The sequence below is a fragment of the Rhizophagus irregularis genome, chromosome 13 (genome assembly GCF_026210795.1).
Source record: "Rhizophagus irregularis chromosome 13, complete sequence".
NCBI classification, from domain to species: domain Eukaryota; kingdom Fungi; phylum Glomeromycota; class Glomeromycetes; order Glomerales; family Glomeraceae; genus Rhizophagus; species Rhizophagus irregularis.
In genome coordinates, this window is record NC_089441.1 from 1,238,188 (window position 1) to 1,258,409 (window position 20,222).

At 28.7% G+C, this 20,222-nt stretch overlaps 8 protein-coding genes across 8 annotated transcripts; 1 reads left to right on the forward strand and 7 right to left on the reverse strand.

The window, feature by feature from the left end:
• Window positions 1-1,568: 1,568 nt before the first annotated feature.
• On the reverse strand, window positions 1,569-2,054 carry OCT59_004881 (uncharacterized protein; the record flags this gene model as incomplete). The annotated part of the gene is made up of 1 exon (XM_066137998.1): window positions 1,569-2,054. The coding sequence occupies one exon, from the start codon at window positions 2,052-2,054 to the stop codon at window positions 1,569-1,571; it is 486 nt and encodes a 161-aa protein (XP_065997185.1).
• A 1,713-nt stretch (window positions 2,055-3,767) lies between these two features.
• Window positions 3,768-4,970, reverse strand: OCT59_004882 (uncharacterized protein; the record flags this gene model as incomplete). Its single annotated transcript, XM_066137999.1, has 1 exon — window positions 3,768-4,970. One exon carries the CDS (start codon window positions 4,968-4,970, stop codon window positions 3,768-3,770), a length of 1,203 nt encoding a protein of 400 aa, XP_065997186.1.
• Window positions 4,971-6,909: 1,939 nt separating this feature from the next.
• Window positions 6,910-7,206, reverse strand: OCT59_004883 (uncharacterized protein; the record flags this gene model as incomplete). The annotated part of the gene is made up of 1 exon (XM_066138000.1): window positions 6,910-7,206. One exon carries the CDS (start codon window positions 7,204-7,206, stop codon window positions 6,910-6,912), a length of 297 nt encoding a protein of 98 aa, XP_065997187.1.
• A 984-nt stretch (window positions 7,207-8,190) lies between these two features.
• Window positions 8,191-10,146, reverse strand: OCT59_004884 (uncharacterized protein; the record flags this gene model as incomplete). The annotated part of the gene is made up of 1 exon (XM_025309957.1): window positions 8,191-10,146. One exon carries the CDS (start codon window positions 10,144-10,146, stop codon window positions 8,191-8,193), a length of 1,956 nt encoding a protein of 651 aa, XP_025187806.1.
• Window positions 10,147-12,431: 2,285 nt separating this feature from the next.
• OCT59_004885 (uncharacterized protein) lies at window positions 12,432-13,719 on the reverse strand (the record flags this gene model as incomplete). Its single annotated transcript, XM_066138002.1, has 7 exons — window positions 12,432-12,452; window positions 12,539-12,573; window positions 12,641-12,675; window positions 12,887-12,903; window positions 13,224-13,350; window positions 13,436-13,452; window positions 13,675-13,719. 7 exons carry the CDS (start codon window positions 13,717-13,719, stop codon window positions 12,432-12,434), a joined length of 297 nt encoding a protein of 98 aa, XP_065997188.1.
• A 686-nt stretch (window positions 13,720-14,405) lies between these two features.
• Window positions 14,406-15,078, reverse strand: OCT59_004886 (uncharacterized protein; the record flags this gene model as incomplete). Its single annotated transcript, XM_066138003.1, has 4 exons — window positions 14,406-14,459; window positions 14,626-14,716; window positions 14,787-14,842; window positions 15,058-15,078. 4 exons carry the CDS (start codon window positions 15,076-15,078, stop codon window positions 14,406-14,408), a joined length of 222 nt encoding a protein of 73 aa, XP_065997189.1.
• Window positions 15,079-15,268: 190 nt separating this feature from the next.
• Window positions 15,269-16,571, reverse strand: OCT59_004887 (uncharacterized protein; the record flags this gene model as incomplete). Its single annotated transcript, XM_066138004.1, has 8 exons — window positions 15,269-15,276; window positions 15,351-15,363; window positions 15,425-15,437; window positions 15,517-15,540; window positions 15,625-15,770; window positions 15,916-15,987; window positions 16,087-16,092; window positions 16,470-16,571. The coding sequence occupies 8 exons, from the start codon at window positions 16,569-16,571 to the stop codon at window positions 15,269-15,271; spliced, it is 384 nt and encodes a 127-aa protein (XP_065997190.1).
• A 1,169-nt stretch (window positions 16,572-17,740) lies between these two features.
• Window positions 17,741-19,276, forward strand: OCT59_004888 (uncharacterized protein; the record flags this gene model as incomplete). Its single annotated transcript, XM_025313236.2, has 1 exon — window positions 17,741-19,276. One exon carries the CDS (start codon window positions 17,741-17,743, stop codon window positions 19,193-19,195), a length of 1,455 nt encoding a protein of 484 aa, XP_025187805.2. The 3' UTR covers window positions 19,196-19,276.
• Window positions 19,277-20,222: the final 946 nt, after the last annotated feature.

Sequence of the window (20,222 nt, forward strand, 5' to 3'; positions counted from 1 at the left end):
TAACAACTCTCGTAATAATGATATTCTTGTCCTTAGTCATTAAATTCAAAATAATAGTTGAAAAATTGACGTTGATTATTTTTGTATATAAATTTTTTAAAAAATTATAATGAGTGTATAAAAGCAGAAATCAATCAAGCTAATAAAGGATTAAATTTAATTATCAGTTATATTTCACCTAAGCGTAAGTTCTTATACTAAATTTTAGTTAAATAGCGTCCAGGATCTAAAAAGTATAAAATATCATAAAATATCCACATAATATTAATAAACAAACTTTACAATAATGTATTAAAATTTTTCTTCCTTTGCTTGATTTTTTATTCCATTTCTACAACTAATAAAAAAAATCTATTTATCGTCACACCAGCGTCACGTGTTTTTAATGCCATAATGTCATATGATTACACTTTATTAATAAAGCTTAATTCAACAAATTTAATTATTTTCTTTATCAGCTTTGTATTTTATTGATTAGTATTATCTTCTACTGACGCTTTAAGTCGTTTTGGGTCGGCCTTTTGGCTTATGGGAGGTTGTAACTAAGATCCAAATCAGTTAAAAGTTGACGAGAATAATGTAAATTGAATTTCACTTATACTTAATTCGGTATTATTGTAATATTTCAAATTAAATTGCAAAAGAATTCCCATTAGTCTCTGCTGTAACACCTTCTGCTACTGCAATTTGGACACTTGTTTTTGCCATTGAAATTGTAAAACCAAAATGATCTTTTTTGTTAACCATTTCTCTGATAGGTGATGTGTAAAACATGATGAATTTGATCAATCTATTTTAGTGGGTTTACTGACATTGATGGTTGGCTTTGATTTCTTATTGTGATATGATTCAAGTCAAAGAATTAATTACTATTACATTTTAAAGTATTTGATCGAATACAATTCCTACCATCTTCTCCAAGGATATACCGCGATAATATCTTCAACTGAAATTACGTTTCCAATTAATAAATGAAGTTCGGGTTATAGAAATGGAAATTTTTGATGTCATTTTTAATATTAAATCCTTTTGAATTAAACCTTTCCGCAATGATGCACGATAAATTGCGTTAATAAGGATCACAAAATTTCAATTCCGTTAATTGAAATTTCTTATAAGTTTAACATATTTAGATGGAATCCATGAAGTAGTTTAGCAAGAAATTAGAATATCGTTGAATTAAAATTAAAAAGTTTTGCTCTATACATATTTCATAGTAAGGGGAAAGAAATGCTATACCAAGTTCGTACAAAAATTTGAATTCGCATTATGGTAATTTCTTCCAGCATTATGACAATTAAACCCACTGCGAATAACGTGATGATCAACAAAAGTCTTTTTTTTTTTTTTTTTTTGTTAAACGTATTTATTTATTTTATTAGTAATAATAACGCATCATTTTACATAATAATTATAAAATTTATACATTGAAATTCAAAATCATACAATAATGAATCTCTTCATAACAAAGCATGGGTTATCTAACCAAGGCGCGGATAAGCGTAACCAAAGTGTTAATAAATCTATAAACTATCTCGCTATCTAAAAATAAACTAAACTAAATATTATTATGTATTGATCAAATTACTAATTATATTGTTACCTATCCTATGTCTATTCAAGCTTCCTAAACTAAATACGTCATTTTTAATTTTATTTTCTAAATCGGTTTTTATCAAATTTTTTATTTTCTTTTTGTTTTTTGATTTATCTAATTTTCTTGTATCTGTTTCCTTATCCTCCGAATCATCGTCAGCATCCCTCTTTTTCCTTTTAAGATCTTTAAATATACCCATTTGTTTCTCTATTTCTGTCGTCTTGTTACATCTTTCCTTCCATATGTGTTCTTGTATTTTTGTCAAATATAGATCGAAAATATCTCTCAAGATTGTTTTAAATGAACTATTTTTACATACATTCATCCATTTTTCATTAATAATTCCTCTTGTAATTTCCCTGATCATATTGTGCAAAATCATGATATTAGATCGATTGGTCAATATGTCCATTAAATTTTCTTTAAATTCTTTTATTTCGTTCACGTCTTCGTCCATCATTACATATTCACATATTTCTTCAATACTATCACTGAATAACTTGCTCTCATTATAAATACCATTTTTTCCGCAAGACCATATATGTTCCCACGTCTCTATCTCTACTAGGGTTGGATCGGTCCTAGCAAAGACCGGTCCTGCGTCAGTCTTGGGACCGGTCTTCACGGTCTTCGGTCTGAGATCTGAGGACCGGTCTGGACCGGGACCGATCTTATATTATTAATATCCAATAAAAATGAGCCAAATTTTTGTGCTTATGTACTTCTAGGGCACGGTTTTTGCCAAAACCGATTATCAGTTCGGTTTTTAACATTTTCGCAACATTTTTTATTAAAAAAATGTGCAAAAACCTTTTTTTCGTGAAATTATTAATAAAAAACGTTTTTGTAACGTTTCCTATTAATAAAATAATTAAAAAACGTGCGAAAACGTTTTTTTATTAAATTACTTAATAAAAAACGCTGCAAAACGTTAATTACTTAATAAAAACGTTTTTGCAACGTTGTTTGTTAAAATAATTAAAAACGTTTGCGAAAAACATTTTTTTTTATGAACTTATTAATAAAAAACATTTTCGCAACGTTTTCTATTAAAATAATTAAAAAACGTTGCGAAACGTTGTTTATTTGTTAAATTACATGTTAAAAAACGTTTCACAACGTTCTTTAATGTTTTAGAGGTCTTAAAATCATGGGGACAAAATTTCTTGAATTTAAATCGGTCCAGTCCCAGTCCGATCTGGTCCAGGTTGAAAGACCGGTCTTTTTGGGACCGGACCGGACCAGACCGATCCAACCCTAATCTCTACTATGCATCTAGGACATTTCGTATTCTGAATTCCCCAAACTTTCCTTTCGTATAAGCGCTCATAAGTGGGTAATATCTTTAAGAAATTTTTAACTCTAAATGATCTTATTGATGCATCTATCCTATTCGTAACATTTCTTTTTGTTGAAATTTCATTATTAATCAGTCTAAACGTTTCTTTCCAATCAATCATTACATTGGCTCCATTACATTCCACGAAACAATCTTTCACGTGATCCAATAATATTAAATCGATCCTGTTTATATTGTTACTAATTGCTTTAAAACATTTTCTATATGCACCTTCTATCAAATTATAATTCCATCTTAATGCATATTCGTCCACCGCTATATTCGAATATTTTACTACTACTTCTTTGATTGAGTGTTTACATCTGATCAATTCTTTCTTTAACGCTGGTAATTTCACACTTTTCAGCACCGCCATATCGTTCTCTTTCTTCTCGTTGATTAGTAACTTAATATTTTTTAATTCTAAAACTGTATTAATACAATTTAAGAAAATATAACACGGATAAGGTTACTTGTCTAAACCTCCTCAAAATCCTACGATTAGTTTCGTCAAAATTTTACTATAGATTTATTATAGTTTCGGCAGAGTTTCAGCAGTTTCGGCATTTATAATAAGTTTCGGCAGTTTCGTCTTTCTCCAAAGTTTCGCCAGTTTTTTAATATAACTTTAATATAGTTTCGGCAGAATTTCGCTTTTCGGCGAAACGCCATCTTGCCTAAACCCCTAGGTTTCGGCAAGCAACCTTAAACACGGATCATCTAGTTCTCTTCTATTACTACCTATATTACTATATTCGATGAGCCATGTTAATATTTTATCGTCGGTCCTTAGATCCACTATCGTGTTGTCTGGTATAACCATCAAAGCTGTTATAATTCCAATGGCATAAATTTTCCTTCATTTCTTGTATTACGAACTTTTCCTTCTATACTAAACTTTTCTTCCTTACTATTTTTTGCAAATATCTCTATCCCAAAAAATCCGTCTAAATTTAAATCTGGACCTTTTTGTATTATACCTCCTAACTGAAGAAAAATTTCTTTATCTGTAAAATCAAAAAAATCATTATCTATAAAATTGTTTAAATTTTCATAAATTCCCATTTTTTCTATGACACTGTTTAACCATAACTTAGCATTTGTTCGTAAATCATTTTTATCTTTGTCAATAACCATATCGTTGATTATTATCTCCTCTTTGTTAGTGTTTGCAATTCTATGTACGCTCACATTTCTTTTATCAATATTTTCGAGCGTCATGTATGGTTTAATATATTTAATGTCTTCGTTATCTTTTTCCCATCTTCCTGGTATCGTCATAGCTATATCTTTTTCTATATAAATGTAACATTCAGAACTCCGATCTTTTTTCTTTCTGATATTATAATCACATCCTTTATAATTAATCAAAAATGGAGAATTGATTACATCGTTGTTCTCTTGTAATTTGTCATATTCTAACATATGTTTACCTATTTCGTCATAATAACGATAACGTGATTTCTTGGACCTTATGCTGCAAATATTATCATTTGAATTAATATCTCTCCATGTAATCACTTCTTTATTAGTTTCTTTTCTACTTTTTTCTGAAAGATTTTCATTACTTCTCGTTTTCTTGGTATCTTCTTTTCCCATTCTTTTGATTAACATTTCGTTATATAATTCTCTTTCTAATATACCATTTATCGTTATACGATCTCTTACAATTTTAAACCATTTTGGTTCTATTCTCAACGCTAAGCCATTTTCTTTCAAAAAATGTGTCCATTTCATCATTTTGTCTGTATATGGTTCTATTAGTTGTTCTACGAACATAACACCACATTTTTTAATTCTATTTTTATAAAATTTAAATTCTTCATCTAAAACTTCTTCAATCAGAATGTGACCTCCTTTGATTCTGTGGTTTTGAAACAAATCGTCATAATTCTCATGATCACATAAACGAAAATTCTTATAATCCAGTACTATTAATGCGTTCCCGACGAATCTTTTAGTTGTAAATTTGACTTGAGAAACTTTTTCTGCAAAACATAATGGTGTCCATATTTCTTGTTGCATCTGCTCCATTTGTATTTTAAATATTGATCTAACTATTTCATTACCGTTTGCCATATACATTATATTTTTACTTAGACTTTCGAGCTGTAAACTAAATAGATCTTTAACTCCATATATATCTTTATCGTATATTATGCAATTAGGCAGAGTACTTGGCATCTTACATTTATGTTTAATCAACGTATTTACTGGCGCCATTAATTGTTTAGCTTCGCTCTCTGTAATTACTACTCCCTGTAATTGGTATTCTAACGCCGGTATCATATTAATATTCCACAGTTTACATACTTGTTTATCTGTTATTATTTTCCTATTCATTATTTTGACAAAGCCTTCTATCATATCTTTCATTTTTTTAATATGAACTGCTCTGTTATTATTGTACGTAAAGAAAATTCCTAAAAATCTGTTACCATTTTTTGAATTAATTTTTTCTATTTTTTGCCCCTCTATTATCATCTCTCTTTTCTCCGCACTGTTTATTCTAATTATTTCATATTTTTTTGGATTTGCTTTTATATCATTTAATTTATAAAAACTATGACATATCTCTAACATATCCATCATTTGGTCATGTAATCTACTTATTAGTGTCGTGTCATCCATAAACGCAATCGCGTTAATTGAAATACTATGATTTGTCACCTCCTCTTTTGTTATGTTTTCTTTGAACTCCGACTTAATTTCATAGCCTACTTGTTTTCTCATGTCATCTAATTTACATAACAATGGGTCGTAAAAAATTCTCCATAGTATTGGAGACCACACCTCTCCCTGATCGATTCTGTCTTCAACTTTATATTTCTCGGTTAAATTATTATTAACTATTACTCTATTGAATTTATTGTGAGATATGTCTAAAACCAAATTTATCCATTATTCTGGTAACTTTATGCGCTCCATTCCTTTCTTCAAACTCTTTGAGCTTACGGAATCATATGCTTTACTTATGTCCATTAGCACTATCCACGCTTCTTTTTTGTTAATATTAGCATTCTCGATTATTGCTTGTAAAATTTTAATTGGCTCAAATGTACTTTCATATTTTAATGCCACAAAATTTTTTCCTCTTAAAATATTATATTTTGTTATGATATCGTTCAAACGATTTGTAAGTATTTTAATCACGATTTTTCTTGCTGTTTCGATTAACATTATTGGACGCGTTAATTTTAAATCTCTATTCCACTCCATTGTTTTTTTGATTGGATATATTATTCCATCTTTCCATTCCTTTGGCCATGTTCCTTCTTTTATTACGAGGTTTATTATTTCTATTAATGCTTTCTTCGTGTAATATCCGCTTTTCTTCCAGAAATCGTAAGGAATACCGCTTGCACCAGCTGCTTTGTCATATTTGACGTTTTTTAATGTTAAATCACATTCTATAAGTGTCACCTCATCACATAAATGATCATATATATGTTCATCAACAGTTTCTAGTTTGTTGTAATACGGTTCCCAGTTTTTACCAAACTCTTCTTCATCAAATTTTCTTGTGCACGTCCAATTTTTATAATGTTCTACTACTTCGTCCTTTATTTCTTCATGATTTGTAATTATTCTAACCCTGTCTTCACTTGTTTTCTGGCAACTATCTATTTTGATTTGTCCTCTTCTTTTATCCATGATTCTAATAATCATTTCTTTTAAATCTGTTGTCATTAGTTGTTCCTGTCTTTCTAATTTTTCTCTATTGCCAGACTATTTTCATATTGTTGTACGTTTACCATATCACACAACAATCTATTTTTTTCCTTTTCTATCTTGACTTTAGATATATTTATCGATGTACTGTCTTCTAGGTTATCGTGCAAAGTATTGTATTATTTTTCGTCTCTGTTGTCATCTTCATATTACAGATATCGTTAAATCTATTTACTAGTATCTTATAGTTAGTAATTACTTTCCTTTCTCTTGCACCAAAATTTTCCATTACATCCAAATTCTATCTTGTTTCTATGTTGAATTCATTTTTTTCCATTACCAGTTTGCTCCATTTTTTCCAGCATTGTTCTATTTCTTTAATAATTTTTAATTTGATCTTGACTCTATCGCAATCGGACATTTCTTTGATGTTCAAGTTGTATTCTTTCTTCGTATTCGTTGTGGTATTGTTCTTTACTCTTAATTCTTGTTTCATTTCAGTTATTTCTTTTGTTATTACATTTTTTAGCTTGATCCATTTTTTGTCTGTTTCACTTATTATTTCTTCATTATTTTCTTCATTTTCGTCCATATCCATTTGTCTTTCTATAATACTATTTTCTACTCTTTCCGCAATTTCTTCCCATTCTTTACCTGAAAACTTGTTTCTAAAGTATCCTGTGTCTTTTCCCTTATTATTATTTGATATTGTTGTCTCGTTATCTATTTTAATAGTTACCGTTAATGCTTTGTGGTCTATCAATAATTTGTTTTCTACATTTAATACTTCGTGTTCTTCAATTCTCTGAAGCATTTCGCTATTCACAAAAATGTAATCTATTCTTGTACTTATTGTTCCGTTTGTCCATGTGTCAATCGGATCATCGTTGTTGAAAAAACAGTGGATGTCTACCATATTATAACTGTCTAACATTTCTAAAAATATATTTTTATCTTTTTTCCCTTTGTTTTGTCTTTGTTCGTTGAAATCTCCCATTACTATTACATCTAAATTTTCATTTTTCCCATTATCTATCCATCTATCTACTATTGATATAATTTCCTTTTTTTGTTTTTGTTGTTACCGACCATGTAGATATTTATAATTCTTATCGACTTTTTATTTCCTTTAAGTAAAATATCTATTGATTGTGCGTATCCTTCTATTTCTTGATAATTAATCGTTCGTACTTCTGTCCAATATTTTTGTATTAAAATTTGACTTCCTTTGCTTTTTTCTTCTTCAGCGCTGTTGTTCCTAATCATCATATTTTCCCATTCTCTATATATGTATTTTCCTTTCGATTTTTTAATTTTTGTTTCGTTAATTCCCGCTACATCCCAATTTTCTTTTTTGATAAAATTTTTTAATCTCTCTTGTTTGTTATCTGTTCCTTTATCATCATTTAGTCCCCTTATATTTATACATCCTATTTTTATTTTATTATTGATTTTGTTATTGTTTATATTTTTATCTGTTTTTTTGTTTTTTATGATTTTATTTTTTTCTATATAATTTTTTAGCGTATCGTTATCGTCCAAAGTCTCCTCCTCATACATACTCCTCAAATGTGAAGTTGATTCAATATCTATGTCCATAATGGACCCCGTTTCCTCCTCTTCTATCATTATCGTAGTTTGTTTGTCTATGTTTGTATCTGCCGATGTATTGTCCAGAGTCCTTCTCTCCTCCGTATTTTCCTTCACTTCTGTTTTGATGTTCTTCTCTTCTTTTGTTAGATTCTTGTTGTTGTGTGTATCTATTATATCCTTGTTGAGTGTTGTAATTTCTATAGTTGCCGAATCCTCTCCCGTTTGGTCTTCTGTCATAGTTTCTTCCACTAACTCTAAATTCTTGTCGTTTATCATTGTGTCTATTGTGTCTTGGGTATGATATAAATCTTGGATCGTAATCTTGTTCATAAAAGTTATTATTTCTGTTATGTCTATGTTCATTGGGTCGTCCTGTCTGTTGTCGGTATTGTGGGTTATATACGTTGTTGTATTGTCTTCGTCCTCTTTGTTCCCCTTCAAATCTATAATCACTTGCGTCTTGTCTACCATTATTTCTTCCGTGTTGATAATTTGATTTCCTTCCATTGTACCTTCTGTTGAAGTTTTGTTGGCTGGTCCAAAAGGGCTGCCCGATGTAGCCTTTATTCCATGTGAAGCACTTGTTATTTACTAAAAAATGTATTTTCATAGCGTTGTCTCTTTCCTGTCCATTTTTGAAGTATACTGTAATTGTTTTTCTTCCTTTTTGTTTGTCTTCATTGATATACCACTCTTTAGCCTTTACGTTGTTTAGATTTTCATGAATGTCTTTATAGTCTATTCCCATGTCTACGTCTATAAGTTTGGCCATGTATTTCTTCCTTTCCTGTTTCTGTTCTGCCATTAAATTTTGGGGTATTATCGTGATTCTATTGCCATTTTTATCAATTGGTATAGACCATGTATCTCTTAATTGTGCATCGTTGCATTTTAAATCTATTAATACACTTTTGTGTCGTTTGCTTCTATCTTTTGATGTTTTGGTATTGTTAAAAACTCTGTTGGTACTACCCAATCCATAGTTATCTAATGCAGCGCTTATGTCACTGTTGCTGATTTTGATCGGTATATTTTGAATATCGCATTTTAACGGGTCATTGATCGTCACTTCCTTTTCTTGATCCGGGTAGAATCTGCCCACGTTGTTACTAATCGTTTCGCTATTGGTCAACCTTGTTCTTTCTTCTTTTGTTGCAAACATTACGTATATGTATGTATTACCGTTCTTATTTGAGATGTCAGTCCTAAATCTTTCTTTGTTAAAAATTTTTTCAAGTTCATTTTCTATTTCCTCTTTTGATAATTTTTGTGTGTTAATGTTGATCTTTGCGTAATATCTTGTTCTAACGTTTGTAAAATTTTTTTCGTGCATTGATATGTTGTTTCCATTGGCTGTTAATGTAACTCCTTCCATATCATTTTTATCTATCTGTTTTTCGTTCACGTGACATCTCTTTTTTCCTTCGCTCTTAGAGCCTTCGCCTTTGGAGGTGTTATCGTTATCGTCTTCTATCGTTATAAGTTGTCCTGTAGGTACCTTCGTTGTAGTATTATATTCTGGTCTGTCGTTTGTTCCTACTTCTATATTGGCCATGTGTTGGTTTATTGGCATAGCTTTAAAATATTCTTCCATTTCTTTATCTTGTTTTCGGAGTTTATCTTTAGTTATATGTAACTCATGTTGTAAGGCATTTCCTTGTGAATAAAGTTGTTGCAATTCATGGTCAAAATGTTGTCTTTCATTTTCAGTAACTTTTTTATAAAATGCCTCCATTGCATCTTTTTGTTTCGTTAGGCAGACTGTGACCACAGCTCTTATTAACGCCGCTGTTATAACGTCAGTTCCCATAAATATTGCTATATCATGGTCTTGTGCTTCTAGTTCCCAACCTGCGTTTTTTAGAATCTCTGTGCGTTCTTTTTCACTTTTGTATACGTATCCTTCTAGCGTTGCGAAGTCTAAAGTTGAGACTGATACTCCCATTATTATAATTTGCTGCGGATTTCTATTGATCAATGAAAGTCTTCGATTCGATGTACTATCTTGCGTAAAAAGCTAATGCCTCTCTCACAGTAATAATTAGGAAATTCTAAATTAATTGCAAAAACCGGCGCTTTAATTACGATCATGTTAATACTAATAATTGTAAGAACGATTAAATTATACAATATTATATTATACTATTAGGAATAATTTTCCTTCATATTAAGTAACTTAGTAAATTGAAGTTTATTGCTAAGTTCTCTGAGTGTATATTCAAATCCGGTCGCATACCTTCAGTACAGTCATGTGCATTTTATGATCTCTCATTCCGGCTAAATTTCAAGAATCATGAGTCATCAACTTAATCGTAGATTGGATTTAATAACATAGGCACCCTTTTACATTTTTTTTTTTATTCGCATTATTTTTGTCTTTATTGTATTTTTTTCGCGTTATTTTCTTTTTTTTCACGCCATTTTTTCTTATTTTTTTTTACATTGCACTTCTACCTTTTTCTTTACAAATATGACTCGCTCTACACGTTAGTTATATTCCTTTACCTTATTAAAAGTGCCATGAAATATTAAATAATAATAAATTTATTTTTTTCAGATTCTTATTATTATCTTCGAAAAAAACCTTTACAATAAAATGATTACATAGTTTCTTGTTTAGTTCATTTATAGCAAAATAATTTTGTTAAACTATTTATTGTAAAGTTATAAAATTCTTAAAATTATTATTACGAAATTTAAAGTTAAAAAATTTTTAAAAAAATTCAGACAGTTCGTTATATTCAAACTCAATAAGTAATTAGAGTCAGGTGAGATCGGAGTCCGGTGACTGTCTACATAAAATGCACATGACTGTACTCAAGTATGCGACCGGGCACCTAGTGCACTGAATAAGATATTACCGGTTCTTTGAATAAACGTTCATACATTGTATATCTTTCGTTTTGCATCCTAAAGAAAAGTTTGTTTTTATCATTGTTTTGTTTATACTGCATAGCAAATTATGAATTACTTTGCAGAAACTTTTAAAATCGAAATCACATCGTGACCAAGTTGAAATTTTATCACAGACCTTATAACCAAGACTTGGTCATGATATGGTTTAAAACGGCCACGATAAGTTTAAGATAATCGTATGTATAAAGTTACTGCGTATTAAGGAAATCGACACCTGATTTATTCGGGTCGTACAAAAATAGTATTTGAAATCGCAAAAAATAAATATATGACAAATATTAAAGAGTTATAATTTATTTATTTAAAATATGTTGTAAAGTGTTGTATAAAATTTATTAAATTGTTCTATTCTAAAATCGAATAATACTCAAAATCCATTCTTTACTGAAATGTATCAAATTGTGTCCAAATAGTAAACAAATCGTGGCCAAATCACTGGCCAAATCGTGCAAGTAGACGATTATTACTGAAAATTCACGGCTACATGCAGTTACTGCGCATTAAGACGATCGCAGATCAATTTTTCGATTAATCCAACAAATCGTTACGAATTTATTATCAAAGTCGTTACGATTTTTTTTAAACTTCTTAACCATTTGATAAAATTTAATAAATGTATTGTATAAATAATTAATAAAATTTAATCAATATATTGTAAATATCTTGTAAATACATAATTAAACTACATTGTTAAATTTTAGTAAATACATAATTAATATTTGTATTGAAACAATTCTATATATTGATATAATAAAGAAATACTTGTTCCTCATATAAAAAATAATTTCCAAATTCGGGACTATTACTGGTGTACCATTCATATCAACTTCACTTTATAAGATATATCTTAAAGATTCAATTCAGCATCCTCGCCCATTAAAATAAAATTTGAAGGTGAAACTACAAAAAAAAATATAAGAAACAGTTAATAATTGTTTCTTTAACTAAGAGATCAAGTTTCAAAGTTCAAATAATATCAAGACTTACACAGCTTATCTATTATGAAACGAAGCTGAGCCCTAAAAAATGGTTAGAACAGTAAGTAAACCATTTTTCAATTTGATAAAAAGTCAAAGTTTCAAAATAATTCTGAAATTTACCATATGTCTTTAAATTCCAAATGTCAAACTACAAAAGAAAAAAGTAACATTAGCCTTAACCCTACAAAAGGAGGATAAAAAAGAAACCTTAATGAATGTTACTTTAAAAATTTAACTTTTGAAGTCCAACTTCGAAACTTACTCAATGTTCCATTCAGATACAAATATGTAGAATATGAAAACATGATAAAAAATTTTCAAATGTTTCAAAAACTCAAAAATCGGAACTGGCTGTCTAAGAAAAAGAAAGAACAGTTAATAACAGTTTGTTATTAAAAGTAAATGAATTAAAGAAAAGAAAACAAAGAACAAAAAACTCACCAAAATTCGCGTCCTAAAAGTTAAAGAGGCAGCCTCTAAAAAAGGAAAATGAAATGTTTGTGACATTTCATTGAAAAAAACAATATTAATGAATCCACTTACCGAAATCCAAATCCACGACCAAAACTGTACGAGACCTACAAAAGAAAAGAAACTAAGATAATGTTAGTAAATATTTCTTTTAGTTAAAGCATAATAAAAAATTAAAAATGAAATACTTATTTTCAATTCAGCATTTAGAGACCCCGAAGAACCAGTCAACCAAATTAAATAAAAGAACAAAATGTAAGTAAAGATGTCTCATTTTTTAAAAGTAGAAAAAACGATAAAAAGTATTTAACCATTTACCATAATATCCAAAGAGACTGGAATGCCGTAATAGCAGTTACAAGAGATAAACGTTCAACATTATATAAATCATTTTTTTTTAAAAAAAAAGAAATTATTTTAACGTTAAAGAAAATTTGTGAAAAATTAAAAATGCAAATATGGAAATAAAAAAGGCTTTTCTGAATTTAGAATAGAAGTGAAACTGAAATATTACTAAATGATTCGTTAAGGAAATTGTAGAGAGAGGGAAGGATTAAGGGAGCGAAAAGGAAAAGGGGAAAGGACGAAGGAAAAAAAGAAAGAAAAAGGTTGAAAATGGTTGAAAAAGTTTAAAAAAGTTACTAGTGAAATTTACACTTAAGAAGTCAATTATTAAACACATTCGTAAAAAATTAAATACTGTAACCGCTGAACCATCTTTAAAAATTTGCCAATACATTGTCAATTTTCTGCAAAAATACTCCAAATTAATTTTTTTCTTACTATATTTGTTATTTTTAAAATAAATATTATAATTTTATAAGATTTTGAAACTAATTAGTTATGAAACAATAACGATGTTCTTACAATTTGAGACTATTTCGCTAATATAACTTAGCAGTTACGTAATCAAGGCCTAATTCATGACGATCACTTAACAATTAAGCGATAAAACATTAGATTTCTGCAAAGTTATTATTCTAATCTGTAAATAAAATTAAATTGATAATAAATGTAAAATTTTCCAATAATATAGCTTATCCTACAAATGTAAAATACAATACTATATAAATAATAAAAAAGATTCAAAATTGTTCGAAACTTACTGGGATTCCAGGACCCCGAAATATATATGTAGGGGTAAGGTGCATAATTGCGTCGCCAACATAGAGAAATTTTACGGGGTTAGGTATTGATTTGCGTACAACCTGAGGATTTTTTAGCCACGGTCAGACTATTAAAATGCGTATTTTTAACAGTTTTTTTGTTTGAGTAAGGGTTTATTTTGCGTATTTTTAGTAATTTGGCTGATCATAGTATTTCATGAGATAAATAAAAATAAATATAAATATCTATTAGTGCAAAAAATAATAATTAGCACTTTATTTAGTGCAAAAAAATGTGTAATGTTTGTACAGTACATTTAATAAATACATTTATATGATTATGTGACATATAAAGTGATTAAAAAATTATTCATTTTTTATTTTTATTTTTATTATAGACATCGGATCCGGGACTACAAGCAATTGCTAGTAGATCGGAATACAAAGATAGCGAAGCAAAACTAAGCTAATGCGAGTTCGTCCAATCCCCCATGGTTTGAGAGGAACCGTCCAGCCTATTATTCTTTTGAACCCTAGGCACAACCAAAAATTATTCTTCGATAAATGTCAAGTTTGATAATAGGTAAATCACATGATGAATCGGCGGGTCAGGAAATTAATTTGCGTACTTTTTCCAATTATCCAAAGTAAGGAGGTAATTTTGCGTACTGAACTTACAGAAAACCCTTGCGTACAGCTATTAGTAAAAAGTTCGAAAGCCACTTACCTTTTTATATATATTTCGGGGTCCTGGGATTCCGTATCTCTAGATTGGAGCTGTTTTCCTACAAAATAAATAAATAAATAAATAAAAATTATTAAAAGATTTTTTAAAAGAAAGTTCGAAGGTATTTCGTAAACTTATTTCAGGGTTCCAGTAAAAAAGGTGGAGCTGGTATCCTATGTATGAAAGAAAGAAAAATAACTTTTCTCAAAATTCTTGAAACTTACCAGGGTTCTAAAATACATCAAAATTGGAGCTGAGGAAAGAACTTTTTTTTTAGTTTTTAGGATCTGAGGTCCCATATCGAAACCGGAAACCCTATAAAATTAAAAAAAAAAAGAATTAAATTTTTTTTTTTAAGATGTATTAAAAGTGAATCGAAACTTACCAAGGAAAAATGAAAAATAAGTTTAACAAAACTTCTTCAAGGAGTTTCGTACTGTACTTTCGAAAACCTGCTAATCAAGGGTTCGTTTCAGTATTCCCAAGTCAAGCCGGATTTCCTACAAAATTAAAAGAAAAGAAAAGTTATAAAAAAGTTTTTTAGATAATTTTTGAAATTAGATCCAAAAACGATCTATTCTGTTTTTTCATGTTCGCATTACTCCAAGAGGATACTTTTCTTGATGGATGTAAAATTTGAAACGCATCTATTAAACCTGTTGTTTAGAAGTATGCATTGCCTTGGAATCCAAATCAAAGACGGGATTCTAAATAAATTTTATGAAATTTTTTTGAAAACTTGGTCTGGAAACATCGGAACTGGTTCTCTAAAAAAAGGGCGAAAATGAAACGCTAGTAAACGTTTCATTAAAATACTAAAAAGATATCTGGATCCCTCCACTATGCTTCCAAAACTTCAAGGTAGTATCAGCCATCTAAAAAAGAAAATGAAACATTAGAAATAGTTCATCAAAAGAATATATTAGAAAAAAATTGCCTGATTTCTTACCAAATTCCACGTTCTGAAAAGTAAAGATGAAAGTTTCGTTAAATGATTAAATCCTCCCACATCTGAAGGCTGACGGGAAGACAAAACCTAAAAAAGTGAAATATTGAAATATTAGTACCAATGAGAAAATAACAAAATTAAATAAAAGAAACAAAAATCTACTTACATTTCACAAGAGAACCGCTGAAACCTAAAAAAAAAGAAATATGATTGTTAGTAATGAAGACAAAGGAAAGTAATGAATATGAAAATAAACCAATTAATCATTACGTGCTTTTTAGACAGCCAAATGGGTATTAATTTTTTTTTTTTACAGTAGGGGAGGGACGAATTAGAGGAAAAGGAATAGAGGGAAGAGGAAGAGAGGGAAAGGGAAGAGAAAAAAAAGGAAGTTATGAGAGAGAGCAATGGAAAGGAGAACTGTTACACAATAATTGAAGACAGTAATCGGGAACTGATTGCAGCATCTTTATTTAACGTCACATCCATAGTTAAGAGATCGTTACATATTATGTACAGAAAATTTGCTGGTCTCCGTGAATAAGAGTATTAAAAAGAAATGTACTCGACCTGAATAAACCAGATGAGGATATTGTAAGAGGAAAAAATGATAGAGAGTGAAAGGGGAAGGAGAAAGCTTCGTAAAAAAAAAAAATTTAAAAAAAGATTTATAGTTAAAAGGTTAATCTGTTAAAAGTTAATTTAAAGTTAAAAATTTGAAGTTAAAAAAGTTTACAGAATCCTGTGATTTGTTACTACGCAGTTAAGTGATCACATTTGACGTCGTAGTACAGAATGTCTCGTGAAATTATTGATAATAACACCTGTGTTTAAAAATTCACGTATCAGTGTATCACGTGATAAATTATTAATGATTGCCAATTAAGCTTTTTTTAAAGTACCGTAAATTTTAATTTTAATTTGAATACGAAAAAATTGAATATAACGCAATTAAAAATAAATAAATTTAAACAACCATAAATGAATAAAATTCCAACGTAAATTTTCGTCTCAAGTATCGGAAAAAACCGTCTATTCCAGGTTCAATAACTATTTTAATGTATTTGTAGAAGCTCAGAAATATATTTAAATTTGAGTGCTATCCTTCCAAGAACAAACTCCAATAATTCTTAATTGTGAAACGTTTGACGATATATGTGTAATGTTCTCACGTACTATAGTCAAGTTATCTCCCTTAATATAAACTAAGTTCAACACCATGAAATATACTTAGAAGATATAAGTTCTAATTATGTATTTTTAGATTTTGATAAATAATTCTTATCTTATCTGAATGAAAAAATTCCCAATGAGATTATAAAAGGATTGATTGTCATAATCATATGCAAATTAGCGACAACATTATTCTCAGTCCAACTTTTTTTGATACGTCGCTTTGCTATTTATAAATACAACAGGTTAGCAATCGTGATGGAACAAAAGATGTTTCTTATTTTCAAATGAGCTAATTTTCATTAATCATGAGGTTTCTCATGTCTGTTTGTTACATTTATTGAAAGAATATGAATATCGTATTTGTTGTATTTGTTGGTAATAGTTTGAAGATAAATTCATGTTATCCGTTATCCAATAAATTTTGTTAGGAATTTTAGTGAACGCATAAAAAAGTTACAAAATATTTTAGACAATATCTGGTAATTCCAGAAAACCCTTTTAAGAGTTTTCTAAATAACGGGATTTTTTGTTTTATTTTTTTTTATTATTTTGGAAAAAAAATTGGCACGAACTCCGAGGTTCAAAATGAAGACGCAGCATAGTAATAAATGAAACCATATACGTACAGTATATGTACAAATTTATTATGAAACATCTCATGCAAAAATTTAATTTATCAAGCATCTGGATCTTTTTTTTTTTTTTTCACAACAATCTTAACAATCTTGGCGTTTTATCATTATTATTTAGATAATATTTCGTAATAAAGATAAACATTCGGCGTAACAATAAACCGAAAACAAATTACGAAATTATGTAATTAATAAGGAGAGTATAACGTTCACATGATATATCAATGAGTTTTGGAATCATGGTCGAGACCATAAATGGAATACTGGGACCTGTTGTAACCCTGTTAACCGGGTACAACAAACCGGTTAATTGGTTGTAACCAATTGCAGAAAAATCATTTAATTTTGAACTGATTGTTCTATTCAGAATATTATGATCATCATTTTGTTGTGTAAGTCTCGGCAACCAATTAATCGGGATAACTAAGCCGATATGAATAAAACTTCAATAGATTTCCAAAAATGGTTAGTACAAATAAGATCAGTTCCAACGCCCCGAAAAATTTCATTCACGACCTCTTTATATATTTATTCAACATATTTCGCCTCAAAACTGAAGTAAAAGTAAAATATCAAAATAAGATGACATATCTTATTGAGGATTGTTTAAGAATAATCGTTACCAAATTGCAAAATGATTCAAGTTCCTTATATTCGTGCATTTTGGTGAATAGATTTTGGTGTCGAATGACCATACCGATATTATGGAAAAATCCTCTTGCTTTTAAAAATATTTCACATGATAAATTTTACACCACAATAATTAATATGTTACCAACATCATCAATAAAATTTTTAGTTGAAAATAACATTGTGTTACCTTCACCTATAATTTCAAGACGACCTTTATTTAATTATCTTAGTTTTTTATCACAAATTTTACCAGGTTTTATTGATGGAATTATAAATTTATTAATTAAGGATGAAATATCTGATTTAATGAATTTTCAAAATATTCAAAATAGTTATAAATTAATTTTATTAGAACAAGAAATTTATAAATTATTTATTAATAATTGTAAGAATATCATAAGTTTTCATTGGCAAACAGTTTTACCTTTATTTCAATTTCCAGGATCATTTACTTATTTTTCAAAATTATATTCCTTAATTATAGATTTTCAATGTATTAATTCACTAACTTTAAATAATATGGCACAAACTTGTCAAAATATTGGAGATTTAAAATTATTGTATTGTAACGGAAATAATCCAGGCTTAATAATGCTTGTTGACGCTCAAAAAAATTTAAAATCTTTATTAATATATTTTAAAGGCGGTCAAAAACAATGTACACAATTAAGTGAAGTAATAGAAAGAAAAGCTGGAAAATTAACTAAACTTATCATAAAACCAAGTATTGCTCCAATATCACCTAAATTTCTTTTATCATTGAAGTATTTAAAACATTTGGAACTTAATAATGATCATGGTTATGAATATTATAATGAAGGTAAAGAAATGCAAGAATGGAGAAAATATTTATCAATTGTTTCTTTTCCGGAACTTCAATATCTTAAAATTTCATATTTACCAAATTATGATGATTATAAATTGATCGAAAAATCTCATCAAGGCTTATTAGAAATTAATATATGTCGTAGATATGAATACCAAGATTCCGTATATACTAGTAAATTAATTAAGGCGATCGCCAAATATTGTCCAAAGATTAAGAAATTAGCAATTGACGTTGAACTTGAAAATTTAGATGAAATAAGAGAAATGTTATTAAATTGTCCACAATTAAAAACTATAGATCTTTCAGCAATTAATGAGAAACAAATTATTTGTGATAAATTATTAGAAATTATTATTGATTTTTCACCAAAAAGTTTGTATAAATTTTCATTTAATGGTTATTGGATATTTTCGGTTGAAAGCTTACAAACCTTTTTTGAAAATTGGAGGAATAAATTTCCAATTAAATTTTACATTTCTTTTAGCGATGAAAGTTGGGTTACTGAAGAATATGGAATTATTTTGAAAAAATATTTAGATGAAGGAATAATTAAAAGAACAAATTTTTTTTGTTAACATTTACTTATATCACATTTCTTTTTGTACATTTCATGTATTGTATGTTAATATAAATAATAAAAATCAAATCGATTAGACAATATATTTATATAAGTATAAAATTTCAAAATATATAAATTAACGTGTAAACGACTCCAGATGGAGTTACTCAATATTTTAGGTGATAGATCGAAAATCATATTTCATTATATAATTCCGGCCCTAAAGAGACTCGTAGCTAATAGTAAATGAGTGAGCCCTGTTATGTCTCCAGTGGTCAAAATTGGATGTGCGGAATGTGCGATCCACACATCACTTTAAATTTGCGCACAAATTATAATAAATGAGGGTTAGGATTTGCAAACATTGCACAATAAATCGCGCACATTTGATGCGCGTAAGCCACAAAAACGCGTTAAGCCGTTAATGGTTAGTCCATTAGAACTTAGTTCCTATGAAAGTGCTTACGAGTATTGGTTTACTAGATTTGGAAATATTGATAATAAAATATAATAATCATTAAGTTCATATTTTTTAATAAACATGTGCGCATTGCACACATCTCTTAAATTTGGCGTGTGCACACACATATCCGCACATGATTTTCAATCTTGCTCACATAACTAAAAATAATCATGTGTGCTGTGCTAACAAAACACTGTCATAATCTTATGATGCTTATCAAAGTCTATAAACTCTATAAACTGTTTCCGTTTATTAAAAGCCAATTTTCTTTTCAAAATGTGAATAAAGTATGCTTAATGTTAAATTTTGTATGTTTTTGTAAATGTGTGTTATAGTCTTTGCATATTTAGATCGATTGAATGGATTGAATGGTATTGGATTAATGTATTAAAAATGATTATAATAAATCGTATCAGGCAACATTCGAATCACGTGATACCAGTTAAATCACTTGTGCAGCACTTCGTGCCGAATATATTGTCAAATAAAAAAGAGTTTAAATTGTGGAATATTACGAATATTACCTGTTACATTTTTTTAATTTTGTGTAATAATAACAGCAAAATAATTACACAAATTA